This window comes from Phocoena phocoena, chromosome 2, assembly GCF_963924675.1.
Source record: "Phocoena phocoena chromosome 2, mPhoPho1.1, whole genome shotgun sequence".
NCBI lineage: Eukaryota > Metazoa > Chordata > Mammalia > Artiodactyla > Phocoenidae > Phocoena > Phocoena phocoena.
In genome coordinates this window covers 162,938,373-162,958,754 of record NC_089220.1, presented here as the reverse complement: position 1 = coordinate 162,958,754, position 20,382 = coordinate 162,938,373, and the positions used below count along the sequence as shown (strand labels likewise).

At 36.0% G+C, this 20,382-nt stretch overlaps 1 protein-coding gene across 2 annotated transcripts in view; it reads right to left on the bottom strand.

Moving 5' to 3' along the window:
* PLXDC2 (plexin domain containing 2) overlaps nucleotides 1–20,382 on the bottom strand; it is a 405,580-nt gene that overhangs the window by 104,122 nt on the left and 281,076 nt on the right. For both annotated transcript variants that reach the window (XM_065900422.1, XM_065900433.1), the window contains 2 exons: nucleotides 18,863–18,981; nucleotides 4,409–4,508 (listed from right to left, as the gene is read on the bottom strand). In XM_065900422.1, coding sequence (XP_065756494.1) covers nucleotides 4,409–4,508; nucleotides 18,863–18,981 — 219 coding nt within the window. The remainder of the gene's footprint in view (nucleotides 1–4,408; nucleotides 4,509–18,862; nucleotides 18,982–20,382) is intronic.

Sequence of the window (20,382 nt, the reverse complement as noted above, 5' to 3'; positions counted from 1 at the left end):
TCAAAATTCAAAACGTTAAGCCGGAGGAGAGAGAAACAAACAAGTAGAACAGTACTAGAGAGCACTGTAGGTTTACCCAGGAAGGCCTCTGCACACTGCAGAAAAAAATATGGAGGGTCATGAGCTGAGGCTGAGAAAGAATTACTTAGCAGAGCTACTTAACAAGAAATTATGGCAATTACACATGACCTATGAATATATGACAATGTTAGAACTTTCTGGTAATCAAAAGAATATTAGAGCGTCAATGAAATATCACGTTCTGCTTATCAAATTTGCGAAGTTTAAAAAATGATAGTAGTGTCTGAGAGCATTTGGGGAAATGGGATATCTGATATGATGCTGGTGGGGGAGTAGATTGGTACAACCCTTACAGAAAGCAATCTGTCAAAATACATAAAAATTCATTAACATTCCATGGTTACATATTCATTTTTTATGGATTAGATATGAGTAAAATTTCAAAAGCAAGGATGTTTAGCACTGCTGTTTTACTGACAATTAATATGAAAAGCAACCTACATGACAAACCAGTGCTGAAAACAGATTACACAAATTATGAAACAAAGGAATTTGTTGCAGCTATTAACGACCACATTTACACAGGTATTTAGCAGTGTAAGAAAAACGTGCTGTATATATTATAAGAAAAACAGGTGGCAAAAATATGTATAGGATAATGCCAATTTTCTTACCCTGTGTGTGTGTGTGTGTGTGTATACACTATAAACAAAAGAGTGGATGCTGAGATATGAAAACATTGATTGTTATCTCTCTGTAGTAGGTTTACAGGCAATTTAATTGCCTTCTTTGAGTTTTCTATTATTTTATCAATTCCTCTGGATTAATCTGGACTACGTTTATAATCCCAAGTATGTTTTTACACTTGTATTTCTGTAATGAATAAACAAGGTCTACATTGTATGTAGACCTGTTTTTCACATCTGTACCTGTGGAGATTGAATTGGATGATCTCTATACTTTTTTTTTTCCTGTTTCTAAAGTTCTACAAAATAGTTTATGAAAAACAGAAGGTGATGCAGAGATATACATACACATGGACAGACAGACACAACAATATGTTAAGAAACAAATGCTGTCATGGTCAGAAAGAATGAGTTTCAGAGAGTGTCAAGGTGTCCTTGAGTGGAAATCCCCTGTGGCCTCACTCTCATGGGCACTGGGCCTGGGTGTGGACACCTCAGTCAGCATCACTGTCTTTTTAAAGTAACAATGTGGATGCCGATGGATAAGCAATACAAGTAAATATAAATACAGTGTTACTTTGTGCCAGGTACCACATGCTATACACATATTGTATCTTAGGTACTAAGATGGTCATTTTGCATATAAAGAAAGTTATAGAAATTAAATAATATGTTCAAGGTCTCATGACCAGTATTCACATTACAATTTCCCTTATACATTCTGGATTTTTAACTAGTTTTTCTTTTTCTTTATTTAATATAAGGGTTAATTTCACCATAGACATTTTTTATTTTTTTGAAGGAGCAAAGGAATCCCCTTGTAACTTCAGAACTACTTACTGATTTACTAACAATGCCTAAATTCCCTTTGATATTTTAAACTATCAGATCACCTAATCTTTTTTGAAAGGTAAAGGCTATTTTAATAAACTATGCCTGAAAGTTACATGGAAAACATTTATTATTTGGAAGCCTTTAAAAACTGAAAAACAATTTTTTTGTTGTTGATGTTATGATGGCGGGGAGGAATCTTCGTAATAAACAAATTCAATTTGCCTTAAAGCTTTTTGAATGCTCTACCAAACCTTCACCAAATCTGATAAGAATGGTATACTATTGTGGTCCCACTGGGAAAAATTATTCTCAACGTTGTGGCTCACTTTCCCATGTTGTCATGGCTAGATTAAGCAAAGGATCTAGGTTCTATAACCCATGTAACCAAAATGATTTAAAGAACAGAAAATTGATCTTATGAGAACAAGGTCCTGTGTAATAATGCACCTTGGAATACAGAAGAAAGCAAGCCGCCCATTACTTAGGATAATGATCAGTTTTTCCCTAAATTCACTCAGGAGAAGAAAAAGGGGTAACAGAGATGAAAGATTTAAATTCCCTATGAGGATGACTCCTAATAATGAAGGTTATTAAATAAGGGAACAGAATCTTGAAAAGGACTTAAATATTTATCTAAATTCTAATTGTACAAGTAAGTAACACACTGATCTCTAGGAATCATCTGATTTCCCAGGAAAAAATGATACTTGTATAACTTGTATTACGATATTCTTGGGTTAGCCTAATGTCTGAAGTAAACAAGTGTGTTTTTTTTTTCCAGCTGAGAATACAATGCAGCCATGCAACCATATCTTTCCTATTATACAGAACCTCCTGTAACAGATACTGTTACACCTGATAAATGTGGGAACAGATTTTTAAGGAGATTAAAATTTTTCTGTTCCCCCAAAGTTTTTTAAGTAGAACACATGAATTCCAGTGTTCTTGCTGAAATACAGTCCCATCTAATGGCAGGGATGAGTAGATTAGAAACTCAGGACTTCCGTTCCTTCCTGGCAAATTTTCTCAAGGTGACAGTGAGGTCAACAGGAAATGTAAATGTCACTCCAGCACATAGCCTGCCTGAGAGAAGCTTCTCCCTGAACTCAAAGCTTGAGTACTTTCTTTAGATTAATGCTGATTCCCAAACTTTAGACATAATCTGTTCTCAAAATTCATATTAATTTTGCCAATTTATTCAATGAAATTTATATTTGAGAAGGATATTTTCCCCTCTAAACATAATGGTCACCCTGTTACAATATAACAAGGGGTGCAAAATTGCATTTTGGGACTCTGAAGTCTGAGTACAATTTTATCATGTCTCAGTTCTGACACAACACTTGAATATTACAATACATTTGTAAAAAAATTTTTTTTGTACGTTGGTGGGTCTTTTTCTCTAAACAATAATATATCAGCACATCAATGTGGGCCAAGATGCCCTCTGAGGAAGCTGCAAATAAAATTCTTTCTGGGATGAAAGAAGCCACAAATAAACTAAAACTAGCAATTCTTTTACTTGTGCAGTAATTGACTCAGGTCATGCTTGACTAACTCCTCTGAAAGGAAGAATGTGAGAACATTCCTCCTCACACAGAAGTCAACTTGGCCTCTCCCAGGGTTCAGCCTCTCCCAGGGTTCAGCCTCTTGACTAAGAGTTCTGTCAGGATGTCTTTATGTTGCCTACACATAAGGATATATCTCTGCTCTGTTCACAGTACAGGTTTGTTTCTGGAAAATCTGCCTTGATTTAACAGGTGGCTGGAATATTACCTCCCGCAAATTCTCAGCTAATAAGGAGAAACAGCCATGGAAGATTCACGGTCTTCACCAAGCAGAACTGTCACATATGAATGTCATTCTAAACCGTAATTGTAAGATAACCCCTATAATGTTTCCAGCCAATCCTCTGCTCTGAAAAGTCTGATTTCCACGTCATTTACTTTCTATATTTGAGGTGACATAAACAGAGTTAGTTCAAGTCAAGACCAAACAGCATATGCATGGGATAAATTAAGTCTATCACTATAATGAAATAAAGAATTTTGCTCAAGAAATTTGAGCAAAAGGGAAAGGAATGATCTAATCTTGAGATGTATCATAACCTCTTGCTTTACATAAGTACCTCTGGGACACAAACAGTCACCTTTGGTACTAACATACCCAAGCAACCCTCAGGGCTGTTCTTGAACTAGAAGGAGGTTTTAAAACACAGAAGCTTTCAAAAGAGGGCTATTTACATGATCAGCAGTTACAATTTGGATTTCTAATACGATGAACAGATGCCCAAAGTAACATATATGTTTTTATTCTACAAATGTAAACTAGATTAGATAGGCAAAAATGATTTAAACAAAGAAAATAAAATATATTGTGTGGTAGGTATGGCTTCATCAAGATTTTTTTAATCTCAGTTTATACTTTTTGAAAATCTTCCTTTAGACTCTCAAACAGTTTTATACAAACATGTTAAACATGAAACGGTACAAGGCTGTTCTTTTGCTGATAAATGTATTTAAATGAAATAAACAATCATACACCTATCAATCAAATGAGCTGTCACTCTTTTATGTTCCTCTTCCTATTAATAAAAGAAATATATCTGCACAACCAAACTAACTATTCCAAAGAATCCAAATTCTCTTGGCTTGGCTATTTAACTTCACTTCACCTAAGTTATTAGTTCAACACTAACAGAGAGATAGCAAATGCCAAAAAGACTTCCAAGCCAAACAATATAATTAACAAGCAGCAATTAGCTAAGTGATTCGATTGTTGGAAGAGTCACATCTGCCCTAGATCAATCTCCTTTAAATTTACCCCACAGCAGGCTCAGACTCTGCCATTACCCTTCTTCTACATACTGGGAATTTGTTGGATCCTGTGGACAACGACAAATGCATCTGACAGCCCCACTTTCACTGGGTGATTGGTCGAACTTATCTGTGTGACCAAGACAGGAATCTGGAAAAGAAAAAGCAGATTGCTGTGAGTTAGATTTGAATTTCATTTGGGGTAGGTGTGGGGAATGCGACCATCTTGTTTAATGGATAAAATTTGATTATGGAGATGAAGGAAGAGAGAGAGCAGGAAACATTAGAGAAGAAAAACATACAATACCTAAAAATAACATCTGTTTAGTGCTATTCGATGGGTTAAAGTGACAAGAGAGTTCCTGGTCCTACAGACAGGGCTACTTGATGATGAAAGTAACAGATTCTCAGAGAATCTAACTGATGCTGAATACTGAAAACTTCTCACACATACAGGCATACCATGAATGCACGTAGTGCGGACTATCATTACAGAGATAGAGATTCTTTTTGTACCATTTGTTTTCCCCAAAGACTCTATTATATATTCATTTTCATTGTTTTAAAAAATCCTTGTAAAAAAAAAAAAAAAATCCTTGTTTACAAGTGGCCTTATAGATATAAAACCTAGAGAAAGATAATAAGTGCATTCCTAAATATATATAAATATATATGTAACAATATCATCGTTGATTAATATATAGCGAAATTTGGCAATTGTTCCTTAATGGATGAACTTCACTATTCTGGTTAAAACTCATATGGAAAACTTACGAATTATTATGGGTCAGTTCAAGGTCATATTTCCTAAATTTAAACCTCAATAGAGCCCAAATCTGCTTATTATAGACATTTATAATGTGTACAGTTTTAAAAAATTAGGACACACTGAGACTATATTAAACATGATACAACAGTTATAAATGAGACAAACTCTTGGAGCTGCTTTTTCTAGATTTAGAAAAGAATCATTGGAGATATGATTACTATCTTTACTACCAGTTTTATAGAAATGAAAATGGGGATGAAAACATCTTCAATACATAAAGGGACAAGAAACAATATGGAAGGATAAATGCACGAACAAATCTTTTAAGTAGAATAAGCAGATTGTGGGCCATCTGTGGGTAATTCATTAAAGATCATATTACATCAGACATGGTTGTATAAGCCATAATAAACAGCGTGGCAATAAAAAAGAAGGAAAATAGGGGACTTCCCTGGTGTTGCAGTGGTTAAGAATCTGCCTGCCAATGCAGGGGACACAGGTTCGATCCCTGGCCCAGGAAGATCCCACATGTTGCAGAGCAACTAAGCCCATGTGCCACAACTACTGAGCCTGCACTCTAGAGCCTGCGAGCCACAACTACTCAGCCCACGCACCACAACTACTGAAGCCTGCGTGCCTACAGCCCATGCTCCGCAACAAGAGAAGCCACCGCAATGAGAAGCCCGTGCACCGCAACAAAGAGTAGTCCCCACTCTCCGCAACTAGAGAAAGCCTGGGCGCAGCAACAAAGACCCAATGCAGTCAAAAATAAATAAATAAAATAAGTAAATTTTAAAAAAAGAAGGAAAATAACTTGGAGAGATGTAATAAGGACTGTACTGCTTATTTTTGCCCCTGACATCATGAAGTTGTAAAAAGTGTTATTTTGTTGAAACTAAGAGGAAATTTTAATGTTTCTGAAATTTGTGGAATTATCTCAAAATAGTAAATGGAAGATATTTTCCTTTTATGTACTAATCAGTCCTCTCTTGAACAATGTTGTAGTATTGCCAGTTTTATATCAGTGTGTCCAGTTCTTAACCACCATTAAGAAGTATTCTGATATTTGGACAGCAGAAACAAACAAAATCAAACCAAGATTTTTGTCCCTAAAAGTTCATTTACTAAATGAAACTCTGATATAATTTATTTATGGTAATTGCTAAGCCATACTCAGTATCAATGTATGTAATCCCTTTTCTTAGGGTACATTATATTATTACCCAGTTTATACTTCATGTTGAAGAATGCTAATATAAGTGCAATTTATATTTAAGACAGATTTACAGTGAAAGAAGAAAAGGCAAAGGGATAGAAAGCCACAGAAAAAATTTCCAATTCAAGTTATATTTTGTATATCCTAATAAGACAAGCTCATAATTTTTAAACAGCATCATTAGTAGATGCCTGCTTAGGAGTAAGTACGAAAGCTTTGCTACTGGATTTGTTACTTGCTTTCATTCTTACATCTATGACTGCAGTTTTCCTCTGCAAGGTAGGAAATATTTTACCAGATAATTCTGTGGTAATTAATTGTACTTCTTCTTTCCCATACTCAAAGCAGAGCTTGAGTTTATATTGTTGTCAACTGGAAAATTCTATTATATTGTTATGAATATTACATTATCATATGAGAGCTTGTTTTTCAGGTCACATGTCTTGGATCTGCAGACATCCTAGCTTCTCTTCTCTTCACATTATCTACCCCATCTCTTCTATCTCTCTTTATCTCTTCCCTTATCTAGCCATCTTTCATTTTTATTTTGTTTTCTCCATCTCTTTCCTTCTTTTATATTTTATATATTTTATCTCTAAGTCAAACTCTCTCCCCCTGTGCATTTGATCTGTGGTACACTGACTGCACTAATGGCCTCAGTCCATGGCCTCTTTTTATCCATACTCTGCCGTCTCACTTGGTGGTCCTCTGCCATTCTGCCTCTGCCTCAGTAATATGGCAAAAGAAGACAACAGCAAACTTGAAGCAGAAGAGAGGCTTGAAAAGGTGCTTGTACATTTCCACCTCCTTTCTGGGACTTCTGCCACTGCCATGAGAATATACCCTGCTGAAGATCTATGAGAGACACGTGGAGGAATGTTTTCTTTCTAGCAGAGGTCATCGTTGAACAACTAGCCCCTAGCCAATCCACCAGCTAACAACTGACACATGAGTGAGCCCAGCTGAGATCAGCAGAGTCTTATACCTTGTGAGAAATAAGAAATAGAGTTGTTTAGGCCACTACATTTTGGGGTGATTTGTTACACAGCAATACTAACCAATGCATTATCTACTAAAGCTCTAATAGCCAATACAAACTTCTCTGTGTGTCTCTATAGAAAATGAAGTAGCATTCTTCCTCCTAGGTTTCTGGGAATCAGGTAAGTATCTCTTTAGGTACAATTAAACTTGAAATATTGGAAAGGTCCATTAAAAAGATGCATTTTCTGCATCTTTTTCTTCACTCTTCTGTATCTTTTTATATTCTAGTTTATTCTTTTCCCTGTGGATTCCAAAAATGAAGACTAAGGTGTATAATTTACCCAGATTTAGATTCATTTAACTTAAGGTAAATCCATGCAAAATCAAAATGGGTAACCTAAAAATGTAGAGAGTTTTTTGTCCACTGAAAATAATCCTATCGTAAATTGGCCAATCCTCTAGGAAGACAGTAGATGACCTGTAAGGACTCTTTCAAACCTCAAATTCAACGATATAATTCTACTGAATGATCTAGATTTTCCCAAGCTTCACCAAGTACATTGTTAATAATGATCCAAAAAAATTATAAGGGTGAATTCATTCATAATATTTATCAGATATTAATTGAACATTTTCTCTGTATTATCGTAGGCACTGGAATTACAGGAGAAAACAAAAAAGCCCCTGCTCTCATAGAGCTTACATTCTAGAGAGTAGAGACTGACACGAAGACAAGTGAACATAAAAAATACAGTATGCCAGGAGGTGGTAAGTGCCAAGGAGGAAATGAAAACATGGGGAAGATACAGCGAGGGATGGGGGCCTCTTTAAGAGAAGGAGTCACAGAAGGTTTCTGTGATACTGTGACTTTTCTGTAGTAGGAGAACCTGCCATATGGAGATTTGGGGAACAGCTCTGTAGAGAGACCAGTACATGCAAAGGCCTTGTTTGAATTGCTGTTGCTGTCTTTTAGGAAATAAAAGGTTATCACTGGAGCAGAGGGAGTAAATAAGAGTGCTGAAGGAGACGGGACGCAGTGACAACAGATCAGAGGGAGCATGTATTCCCTGCCAGCCACGGCAATGACTCTGGATTTTATTCCAAGTTGTATGGGGAAGGGTTAGACCGTCTTGAACAGAGGAAGGACATTCCCTTACATCTGAAAAAGATCACAGTAACTGATGTGTAACCTGGACTGGAGGGGCAAAAGGGAGACAGAGAAACTAGTTAGAAGGGTGTCACCATTTTGCAGATGAGAAATGGGTGGCTTGGAGTACACTAGATAAGTGATAAGTATAAGAGCTGGAGCGACCGGAAGATGATTCTGGACGAATATGCCATGAATTTAAGGAGAGTGAGAAAAAGAAGAGAGTCAACAGTGTCACCAAGACTTCTGGTCTTAATAGCAGGAAAAATGGAGTTGAGCTTTTCATCGGAGCCAGCATGCTGCTGCACACCTTCAGGGTTCATTTCCATTGCTGGCTATGAGGATGGTGTGTACTGAAGCATCCAGAGATGGAGGAGACCAGGGCAGGAAGCAGTGGAAAAGGATGATGGCAATACCACTGGCCTCAAATGCTTTTCTTCCAAATTTTATAGAGTTCATGAATAAAAGCATAGAATTTCTAAAACTCTGGTATTTTATCCTGATTAAATATTAACATGAAAATGTACAAGAAGCTTTTGATTCCCTACATTTTCCTAGAAGCCACCCAAACCTTTGATAAAATGCTTACATATCAGGTTTAGAAAAAAAAACACTTTGGCCAATTGAATTAAATGCTTAATTTGGTAAAAGATTAACAAGGCAAAGTCCAGGCTTTCTCTTAGATTTCTTTCAAGAACATGTCTGCCTCTCTCCACCTGATACTGTCCTATCTTTTTCACTTTGCCTTCTTGGGCTGTTATCTTTTTTACCTCAAAACCTCAAAGGCGTGGGGTTGTTCAGCGTAAGGATGGTTCATCCACTCACACTTATTGCAGCCAAGTAACTGGGCTGTGTGAGCTCTCTGTGAGCCAGACTGCAGGTTCCCACGACAGTTTATAATGAGAGGCCGTTTGTTAGGCTGAATCAGGAGCACTGCTAAAACCACATTTAACATGAACTATTTTTTGACTAACATCAACAAAGCAATTGTGTGTATGTATATAAATAAACTATCTAGAATTAGAGCGAAAAGTGTGCAAGAAAGGATCTGTCATAGTGTCACAGTCCCCTAGTCTATAGAGGACTCTGTATTGGGTAAGTACCCAAGTCAGAGAAGCAGGGATGAAGGATGATGCCCAAGTACAAAAACTCTGAAAACTCTGCTTATGGAAGCTATCCTTTATCCTATCTACAAATTTATATTCATCCTTAAAATGTCTCCTAAGTTAGTTCCTGGGGATGTCAGGAAGCCAATCTGAAATAATACAAACTGAACTACACAAGCTTTAAAAAAAAATGTAGTTCGTTATTTTCAAATGCCTATAATACTTGCCTTTTTATAATTAAAGCAAAGCTAAATCTTCACTCGGCCTCTGTATGATTTGTAATGAATCATAAATTTTTGAGAATGAGTTTTACAATTAGATTCATTCCACAGGATAGATATAGAAAAGGAGCATTAACGCCAGTTAAAATATGCTTCCATTTCAGCTTACATAAGCATTTATAAACTCTTTTTTTAAAGGTGTTTTAATTTTCCTTCCATTTCACAAGACACAGGTAAGTTTGTTATTTAAGTAAGTATAACTTTTTTCTATAAATGATACAGTAAGCAAATGAAGTATAGCGACAGAAAAGAGTTGGAATAACTAGACAAAATTAATGTAGGAAATGATATTAGGAGTCAGTAAAGGTAGGGCAGAGCACGCTGGCCTTTGGAGGAAGATTCAAATACAAAAGTTGTTCTCTTTTCCGTGCTGTGGTATCATTCTCCAGCACGCAAGGGCCTGACACAATACCGAAAACATGAACGTCTGTCTCTAAAACAGTTAAGGGGATAACAGCATGCTGCTTGAGTCGCAGGGAATAGAATTTTATTTTTCTCTCTGTTCTGCCCTGCAAACCTTGCCAAAACATTCATTCGTTTCCATTATGGCCCGGCTATCTATCTAATAGGCAGCGCAGCATGTCAGCAAGGGTTTGATTGCAGAGTATGTGCTCCCAAGTATGAATCATATGCCTATCAGACGCAACTGGAGAAGAATTAGTCTAAACTCATTTTTGTTAACGCGCTAATCAGCAATGTGATGTCTAATAGCTTAATATATATACATCAAAAAAACCCCAAAGCTTAAAATTTTAACCACTCTTACCTTCACTTAACCCTTAAGTTCCTACCTTATCTCCCTTAAATGTCTGATCAGGCTTCTCCTTACTCAGTAGGGCGTCCAGTTTTAAAAAATTATGCTCAAAGCAACGCATAAAGCCCTGAGTATTAGTGCTTAGTTGTCTGAAAACTACATTTGAATAGAAGCGCTTTCGGTTAAATTTGACATTATAAAAACATCCATTTGCTTTCCTGAATATCGTTAACATTTCGCACGATTATTTGAATCCCTTTCTAGCTTTTAGATTCTGAACTCTTTTCATATGCCAGGTATTGAGCAATGCACTTACTTGATGGCATGAAAGCAAAGGCAAGCCATACGTTAAAGATATAATCTAACATTCCTCTTACCCCCATCTCCACAATCGTACCCCATAGAAAATCTGGAAGGAGACAACAGCATGAAGTTGGTAAGTAAAAATAGCTGCCTAAACACGGCTGGGAAGAGGAACGGGATTAGGAAACCGCACCCTGGGTTTGGGGAGACATGGGGAAAGTACGAGGCCTTTTGCCTTAGGGATAAATTAGCTCTTTGATCCTGGAATCCTCAGAGCAGGGACTGGATATGGTCTATACTGGCAGGAGCATCGTGTAGAACAAACCTCTCCACATCACCACAAAGCTTAAATGGAAGTGGGGCTTGGAAGGAGAAGACGTACCCAGGAAGATCAAATACCTTGTCCAAGGACAACATAACCCGCTAGGGGCAGGGCCAGCATTAGAACAAGATTTCTGTCTCTACAATTATTTCTTCTAGATTATTGATCTTGCTTCCTTGCTACTTTATTTATTTATTTTCACTCACAACATTATAAAGGGAGAACGGGTTCAATTTATCATTTTCTTACACTATGGGAAATAAAAGAAAATTAAAATGTTGGGAGTTTAATATGTGAGATAACAAAAAAGTGCAAATGCAAATGAGTTAGATCCTAAATAAAGCCACGAAGATACAACTTTATACTTTATGTACTTAACATACAGGGAAGTGCTAAGATATAAAATCATCTGTGTCTACATTTTTTTGGGAATTCTTTCTTTTTTTAAAAAAATTTTATTGAAGTGTAGTTGATTCACAATGCCATGCTAATCCTGGCTGTACAGCCAAGTGATTCCGTTATACACACATATATTCTTTCTCACACTCCCCTCTATCACAGCCTATCACAGGATACTGAATACAGCTCCCTGCGCCACACAGTAGGATCTTGTTGTTTATCCATTCTACACATAATAGTTTAGATCTGCTAATCCCAAACTCCCAATCTTTCCCTCCCCCACACACCCTCCCCCTTGGCAACCACAAGTCTGTTCTCTATGTCTGTGAGTCTGTTTCTGATTTGTTGATAAGTTCATTTGTGTCATACTTTAGATTCCACATATAAGTGATATCATATGGTATTTGTCTTTCTCTGTCTGACTTGCTTTACTTAGTATGATAATCTCTAGTTGCATCCATGTTGCTGCAAATGGCATTATTTCATTCTTTTTTATGGCTGAGTAGTATTCCATTGTATACATGTACCACATCTTCTTTATCCATTCATCTGCTGATGGACATTTAGGTTGCTTTCATGTCTTGGTTATTGTAAATAGTGCTGCAATAAACATAAGGGTGCATATATCTTTTTGAATTATAGTTTTGTTTGGATATAAGTTCAGGAGTGGGATTGCTGGATCAAATGGCAACTCTATTTTTAGTTTTATTTTTTTTTTTCCTTTGCAGTACGCGGGCCTCTCACTGCTGCGGCCTCTCCCATTGAGGAGCACAGGCTCCAGACGTGCAGGCTCAGCGGCCATGGCTCACGGGCCCAGCCTCTCTGCGGCACGCAGGATCCTCCCGGACCGGGGCACGAACCCGCGTCCCCTGCATCGGCAGGCAGACCCCCAACCACTGCGCCACCAGGGAAGCCCCTGTTTTTAGTTTTTTGAGAAACCTCCATATTGTTCTCCATAGTGGCTGCACCACATGAATTGTTTTTTTAATTCAACATATTCCCATGGTGGTAATAGATGTTCCATGAAAAATGCATTCCCAGGTCAAAAAAGTTTGATCAGCTCTGGGTTAAATGAAGTTAATTTACCTTTGTGGCTGTTCTTCTCAGAGCCTTTCATTGCTAATAGGCATTGGGAAAAGCACATTCTGGGAAACGCTCAATTTAGAAAACACACAATTTGAGAGACATTTACTTAATTTATTAAAGAGCCATTTTGCTTTGCTTTCCTCTGCAGAGACATGTTCTCAGTTATGGAATTATTTCTTGAGAGTTTATAATTAGCATTTCGTGTCATCTGGGTTTTCTCAATCTTATACATTTGTTAAATAAATTTTATTTAAATTTCATATATATATATATATATAGTTTCTCGGATGCATATATATTATTTTAACACATGTTAAACATTCTCACATATACAGCAATAGCCATAAAGGCAAATCACTTCATATCTAAATGTCAGTTGTTTCACTGTTCAGTTCTTTTTGGTTTTCTCTTACTCCCTTGAATTATTTTTTTCTATAAATTTTACAAGTTCAGCAAGTGTTCATCTTTTAACGCTTTCAGGATGATTACCATGAATGAAGGGTCATTACAGTTTAAACAAGAGAAATAGTCTTCAAATACATTTTAAAAATGCATTTAGGGTGACAGTTAAACCTACAACCAATTGGCAATGGTGATTTATTAACTATGCATTCTTCCACAGAAACAGTAAATGTTACACTAAGGAACATTAGGATTAAATACTTAAATGGTAGAAGTAATTAAAAAGTAATTTTACTTAATAAACAATAAAGTTCCTCTATACAGACCTCCTCTAAAATTTGCTGCTGAAGGAGATTGTAAGGTAATCAACCAAGAAAATGGATAAAGTGGGCTGACTCTCAGGTGAGATATGTATTCTCTATGAGTTCCCCTGTGGCCATGTAGAAGGATTACGTGACTTTTTAATTGTATTGTCTCAAACTGATGACCACTCTGTACCTCCCATGAACTGGTGAAAAAAATTAATCAAATTTCCAATAGACACAAAATGAATCACATCCTTCCTGAGTCTGTATCTAAAGTAACAATAAATTCAAAATATAATAGGAGAAGAGAGACGAAACAAGTCAGAGGAAATGCAACTTCTAATATATGATAGTATACTAGGATAGGCAGCATCAAGAAATATAAGAAATTTGATTCCAAGTCTCTAATGTGTTTGGAATCACATCTTTCTTGTGAACAGGTAGTTTCCTTGTTACATTATCAAGAGACCAAGAATTTCAGGTCTATATTGTAATAAAGCAAACAATCATCACTATTCAATGGTAACTTAAAATAATATAAAGAATCTGGTTTCTAGGATGACAGCTAGTTATTTTTATTAACAGAATAGGAAACGGGAATTTGATTTTCCCAAATTCCATTTATCTAAGAAAGGACATATGTTTTTACTATTATTTTTACTTATGCACAACTTCTTTTCACTTTTTAAAAAAAATTAATAAAATAAGTGCTGTGGAAAGGCAAACCATTCTTACCTGTGCTCTCAAGTGGCTGAGTTACACTACAATAATGACTAACCAGGAAAGACTGTCAGGGATATCAAAGTGAATAAAGCAATACAGCCATTTCTTGTAAAGGAAGTTTGTAGGGAGGCACTAAGGTACAGTGGTTGGGCCTATGGGCTCTGGAGTCATATTCCCTTGGATGAATCTTTGTTTCATAATTTTGGGAAAGTTACTTAACCTCTCTGGGTGTTTTGGGTTCCTTCTCTGTAAATGATAAAAGTGACAACCTCTTAGTTTTTGTGAGAATAATATAAGACAAATTTTAAGCATGTCGGTCACTGCCTAGCATATATGAAGAGCTCAATAAATGTTAGAGTTTACACATTTGGAGGTTGCTTTTAAAAATGAACGGGGCTTCTGGTTGTGGCAGACAAACTTGTATAAGGCCATCATTTCTACTACTGAGACCAAGCAGGAAAGATAAAAAACATATGAAAAGCATCTGTTGAAGGCATCAGGTGGCTGTCAAAGAACAAGGACCTGAAAAGCCAAGATTCCAAAGAAAGGAAATCACAGAGGTGAAACCAACACCGCTTTCCCTTCAAGGCATTTGACAATTAATGGGCCAGATTTAGAGACAGAAAATTTGAACAGAACTTCAGGCAGTCTCATGGAGTTGTGGAAAACACAGAGCTCAGGACCACTAAGGCAAAAGGTCCATAGTAATTACCCAGGCGTTTTGTGGAGATTCCTGAAGGACTACATTCTAAGAGTTAGGGCTAACCGGAAATATACCAGTTTTTATAAGGGCCAATGCTCAACTGTGAATGAGCTTAGTCCTGCTCAGTAGTAAGTAATCTGTTCCCTCCTAACTGCCTAACAAAAAAAGGAAACCCTTCCTTGAAGAAGAAAATATCATCCACAACCTCAAAGCATCTCTTTACTATTTTGTAAACAATGCCCAACATTTGATCAAAAATTACCTAACATGCAAGGAGACATGACCAGTCAATGAAAATCTACAGAAAAAGAAACAAAGTAAAAAAGAGATGATAGAAACAGACCCATAGGAAATCTAGATATTAGAGTTAGCTATAAACTTTAAAGAACTGTTATTAATATATTTAAGAATATAGATGACAAGATGGTTAATTTCATTAGGTAATTAAATCTATGCAAAAGAAACAAGTGGATACCCTGAAACTGAAAAATGCATTAAAGTGAATGGTTGATAATTTGAGAGGAAACTTTTGAAAAAAACAATATGTTTTTTGTGTTTTGACTTCCATCCTAAGTAAACTGTATCTTTGAAATTAACTAAAATAAACAGCTGTGTAGCAATAAGGGCCTATAACTTAAAACATAATTTCAAATCTTTGGTTGAATAATAAAGAGCTATAATCTTGGGACAGGTAACTTATTTAAAGGAATCTGTGTCCCCACTACTTCTCTCACCAGTATGGTTAGGAGAACACTGTGACTTTGTGAAGGATCATTAAATTCTTTGAACAAATCTGTATTTACTCTTATTTCACACAGCAGTAGTAACTGCCCTATCTCAATCTCATTAAGATTGTTATAAGTACAAATGTATTTCCTAATTTCTTGATCATTATTTATCACAGTCTGCACTGTGAAAAACTATGCTGTTGGAGACATGACTACATACGGAACATAACAGAATTGGAGGTCATCTGAGTGGTTAGTATGGGCAGTTGGCACATTAAGAGTTACTAAGAGAGGGGCTTCCCTGGTGGTGCAGTGGTTGAGAGCCTGCCAGCTGATGCAGGGGACACGGGTTTGTGCCCCGGTCTGGGAAGATCCCACATGCTGCGGAGCGGCTGGGCCCGTGAGCCATGGCCGCTGAGCCTGCGCGTCCGGAGCCTGTGCTCCACAATGGGAGAGGCCACAATGGTGAGAGGCCCGCGTACCGCAAAAAAAAAAAAGAGTTACTAAGAGAAACATAATTAACTACTGGAATAAATCATTTGAGGGTAATAAAAGTGAAATTTGTGTCAAAAATTTATTCAATGAAATACTAATTTTCCTCCACGTTGAGTAAAATTATTAGTAGTTTCTGAATAAATCAGAATTTTTCTTCTCACTCATGTAAAATATAATAAAATAAAACAAAGCTGGCATTAATCAGTTAAAAGCAACTAATTAGAGTAAGAACCGCACTTACCTTGCAACCTATAACTTTGCTTCAGTATATTTAATCTGAATAGGAATACAAAATTATACTCCTTATATTCTTAGGTTCTTACAATTTCATTAGCTCTATAGCTTAATGAGGAATACTTCTCCTGACTTTATGGGACTGTAATTGTGTAATATATGGGAGTCATATAAAAAGATTACTAAACACCAAACATTAACAAATATTTATTGGAAAAAAACAAATGAGAAATAGATTTGTGACTTGTTTTACATAATCTCCTTGGGAAAGAAAAAAATGTTGAGGTATTTTGGGGTCACCACATTAAGGTTTTTTGTTCTGGATTTGTCCTTAACTAGCTCTGTAAACTCAAGCATGTCATTTAACCTTTCCGATTGTCTGCTTAGCTATAAAATAAATAAAGATAAATAAAGATAAAATAAAGATAAATTGTGTATGATCTAACTCCATAATTAAGCCACACACATTTATTAAACACCTTTTATGTGCCAGTGCCTTTGTAAAAGGCTAAGAATATTAAGAATATAAGTTACTGTTGAAGAATTGATAACTATAATGTATGTGAAAGCACTTTGTCAAGGATAATACATTATGTAATGATAATACATCAATTACATAATATTTATGTAATTGAAATTATAAATATTTTTCTAGAAAGGCCAGGAGCACCTAGCTCTCACCTCAAATGCATGGGGATCCTTATTGTGGCAAATTTTACAAATAGAAATTTGCCTCAGCAAAATAAAATACATGACAGTTATCAGGAAGCAAAGAGGTAGAATAGGAAATAAGTAACCGTTTTTTAACCAGGACAGAGAAAGGACAGTGAGGCAAATAATAAAGTAGTGATTTCTTTAGAACTCTAAATTCAGAAGGACTGATAGTCTGGAAATATTAAGAAAGTGTTAAAATTGCCTGTCAGCTTAATATTCTCATGACAAAACAGGAAAACCATAATGGAAAATTTCTCTTTGATTAAATAAAGAAAAGAAAAGGACATTTTAAAAATACCAACCTCACTACAAAGAGAGAATAGGAAAAATAAACTGTTACTCTGCAATGTGAGACACCCATTGAGAACAGTATAAATAAAGATGACAATTTTGATAATAAAGACTAGCGAGAGAGACCACAATAAGAACACAAACCTCTGTTTTGACAAAGCCTGCAATTAGTGAGATTTTAGATTCTAGACTTACTGACTCTGCCTCTTTCCAGAAATTTTACCACTGTTGGTTAAAATGTTGAAAATAATATTCCATAACATCATTCTACAGTCCCAGCAATACACTAGATTATAATGAAAACTAGAATGAGTCCCTTTGAGCAATATTGTCTCAGCTTCCAGGGAGTGTGATATAAGGATATGGTGGGCTATGATACGAAAACATAGCTCTGGATAAGGAAGCACCAAGCAGAACGGATCTTACATTATATTCTGTGTATACTATTGCCCCAAGTAAATGATTAATTCCACACGGAAGAATTTTTCAAAAGAGTGGAAACATATAACATGGTTATGAGATTTCCAGAAGTTGGCCTATTGAGTTGAAATACAACCATCCCTCACTTTATAGAAAAGATAGATTTCAGAAGACATGACCAAAGTGAATCCTTTTTAAATTGTCAGCATCTTTTTAATAGCCAGGGATTCATTTCCCAAGGGAAAAATAACCCTTCAATTGAAAATAAGATGTTGAGTCTGTATTATAAATACCCATTAATCCATGGGTTAATAATGCCCATTATCAATTCACATTGTGACTACTAACTGCCTAAAACATCACATCTGATATATTATTCTTATATTCTTTATTTTCTTCCCCCAAAGTTTAGGTTGTCTAATAGACCTTAATTACACTGTCAATAGAGTTTTAAGCCAAACATGCTATTATTCTAATTTAGACGTTCTGTAAACTAAAGGCTACAATTTAGTCAATTTCCATTCCCTGTCAATTTGGTAAAATGAAACAAACTAAGTTTAAATTTCTTTATTCTGTCTGTCACTTTGATCTCTAATTAATCTTTCCTGTCAGGTGGCAATAAACATTGGCCAAAGGGATTGTGGACTCAGCTGTCGTGGAATACTTTCAGTATTGGGTCATTGAGCCACACAAGACTTCATGTCTATTAACACTTTTGAAATTATAGCCAAAAAATGTCAAAGAAGTTGACAAGGCAAAAACAAATAAATAGTATAAATATAAGTAATCAGATTTAGATGAAAATCCTTCCAAATTGGAAATATTTTTTCTTAGAGATATTTCATTATACTACCACAACAATATAATTATTTAATAATTTTATGAAACTCATGGGTCAGAATGCCAAGGATATCAGAATGCAAAATAAAACAAAACCCAAAGAATTAACAATTAGTGCTACTCGGTAGATTTTAAAAATTGTATTTTTTTCAATAAAGCAAAAGAAACCAAGAGGTGAGAAAATGATCTGAGGTTCATGACTGTAAAATGTCCTTTTCTTGACACTTGGAGGAAAAGATAGAGAGGTCAAGTCAATAGGGAAGGAGATTATCAGTACATTACTTACTTCCTTATACCCGAAGATGATACGTCCATCCATGAGGAGGGTTGCTTGGAATGTGAAGCTTCCCAGGTTGTAATTATCCTGGAGATGTACGTGGTCCCACTGGACAACAAGTGCTGTGCCTATAAACCCCATTGGAACAAAAGAAATGCAGTGAGAAAAATGTATCAATCAATTCTGGTGGGAATCTTCACAAATCATGGATCTAACCTTCACATCTAGTAGCTGTGCTGCTTGAATTTCACATAGTTAACTGGATTTCTGTTACTGACATAGCATTTGGGATACTTTTAAAGAATTGAGTATTCTCTAAATATTTGGTAAAATCTAACCTCATACTGAGGTTAATATTGAGCCCAGTATGGGGGAATTTTGCCTGAGGAAGTCCAGTAATGTTAATGGGTACTGTCTGCTTAAATTTCCATGAGACACTTTCAAAATGCAACCCAAGTGGCTTGAATGAACTTCAAATACATTTGACAAATGCTGAGAGAGAAAGGAACACATTCAGGGAAGCTAGAATCAGACTTGAAAATGTCTATTTCGTACTTAGAATTATACACTTCCATATGCTAAAGAAATTTCTTTAACACTCATGGGAATTTTCCTCTTTAATTCACAATGTCTGCATTCCTTTGTTGTACTGCTTCTAAAAGGTTGCAAGGTAGCTTAAAGGGCCTCAGGCTAACATTTCTGAAGCCCCTTTAAGTACACTGGGATGAATCTTCAGTACTATATATCATATTCTGACAAGTCAACCTGCCAGTGTTTATTATAAAAGTATTAACATGAAACAGTAATTGAAACACAGTTTAATAGCCACCAATAAGAATTTATATTTTGTTTTGTTTTGATCAGTGTTTCTCTTTTAGGTTTCACTTATATTTATTTATTTATTTTACTGGGGTACATATAGTTGTTTTACAACATTGTGTTAGTTTCTACTGTACAGCAAAGTGGAGTTCCCTGTGCTATACAGCAGGTTCTCATTAGTTACCTATTTTATATGTATTAGTTAGTATATATGTCAATCCCAATCTCCCAACTCATCCCACCACCCCTCTTTCCCCCCTTTGGTGTCCATACGTTTGTTCTCTACATCTGTGTCTCTATTTCTGCCTTGCAAACAGGTTCATCTGTACCATTTTTCTAGATTCCACATATATGCGTTAATATACGATACTTGTTTTCTCTTTGTGACTTACTTCACTCTGTATGACAGTCTTTAGGTCCATCCACGTCTCTATAAATGACCCAATTTTGTTCTTTTTTATGGCTGAGTAATATTCCATTGTATATATGCACCACATCTTCTTTATCCATTCGTCTGTCAATAGGCATTTAGGTTGCTTCCATGACCTGGCTATTGTAAATAGTGCTGCAATGAACATTGGGGTGCATGCGTCTTTTTGAGTTATGGTTTTCTCTGGGTATATGCCCAATAGTGGGATTGCTGGGTCACATGGTAATTCTATTTTTAGTTCTTTAAGGAACCTCCATGCTGTTCTCCATAGTAGCTGTGT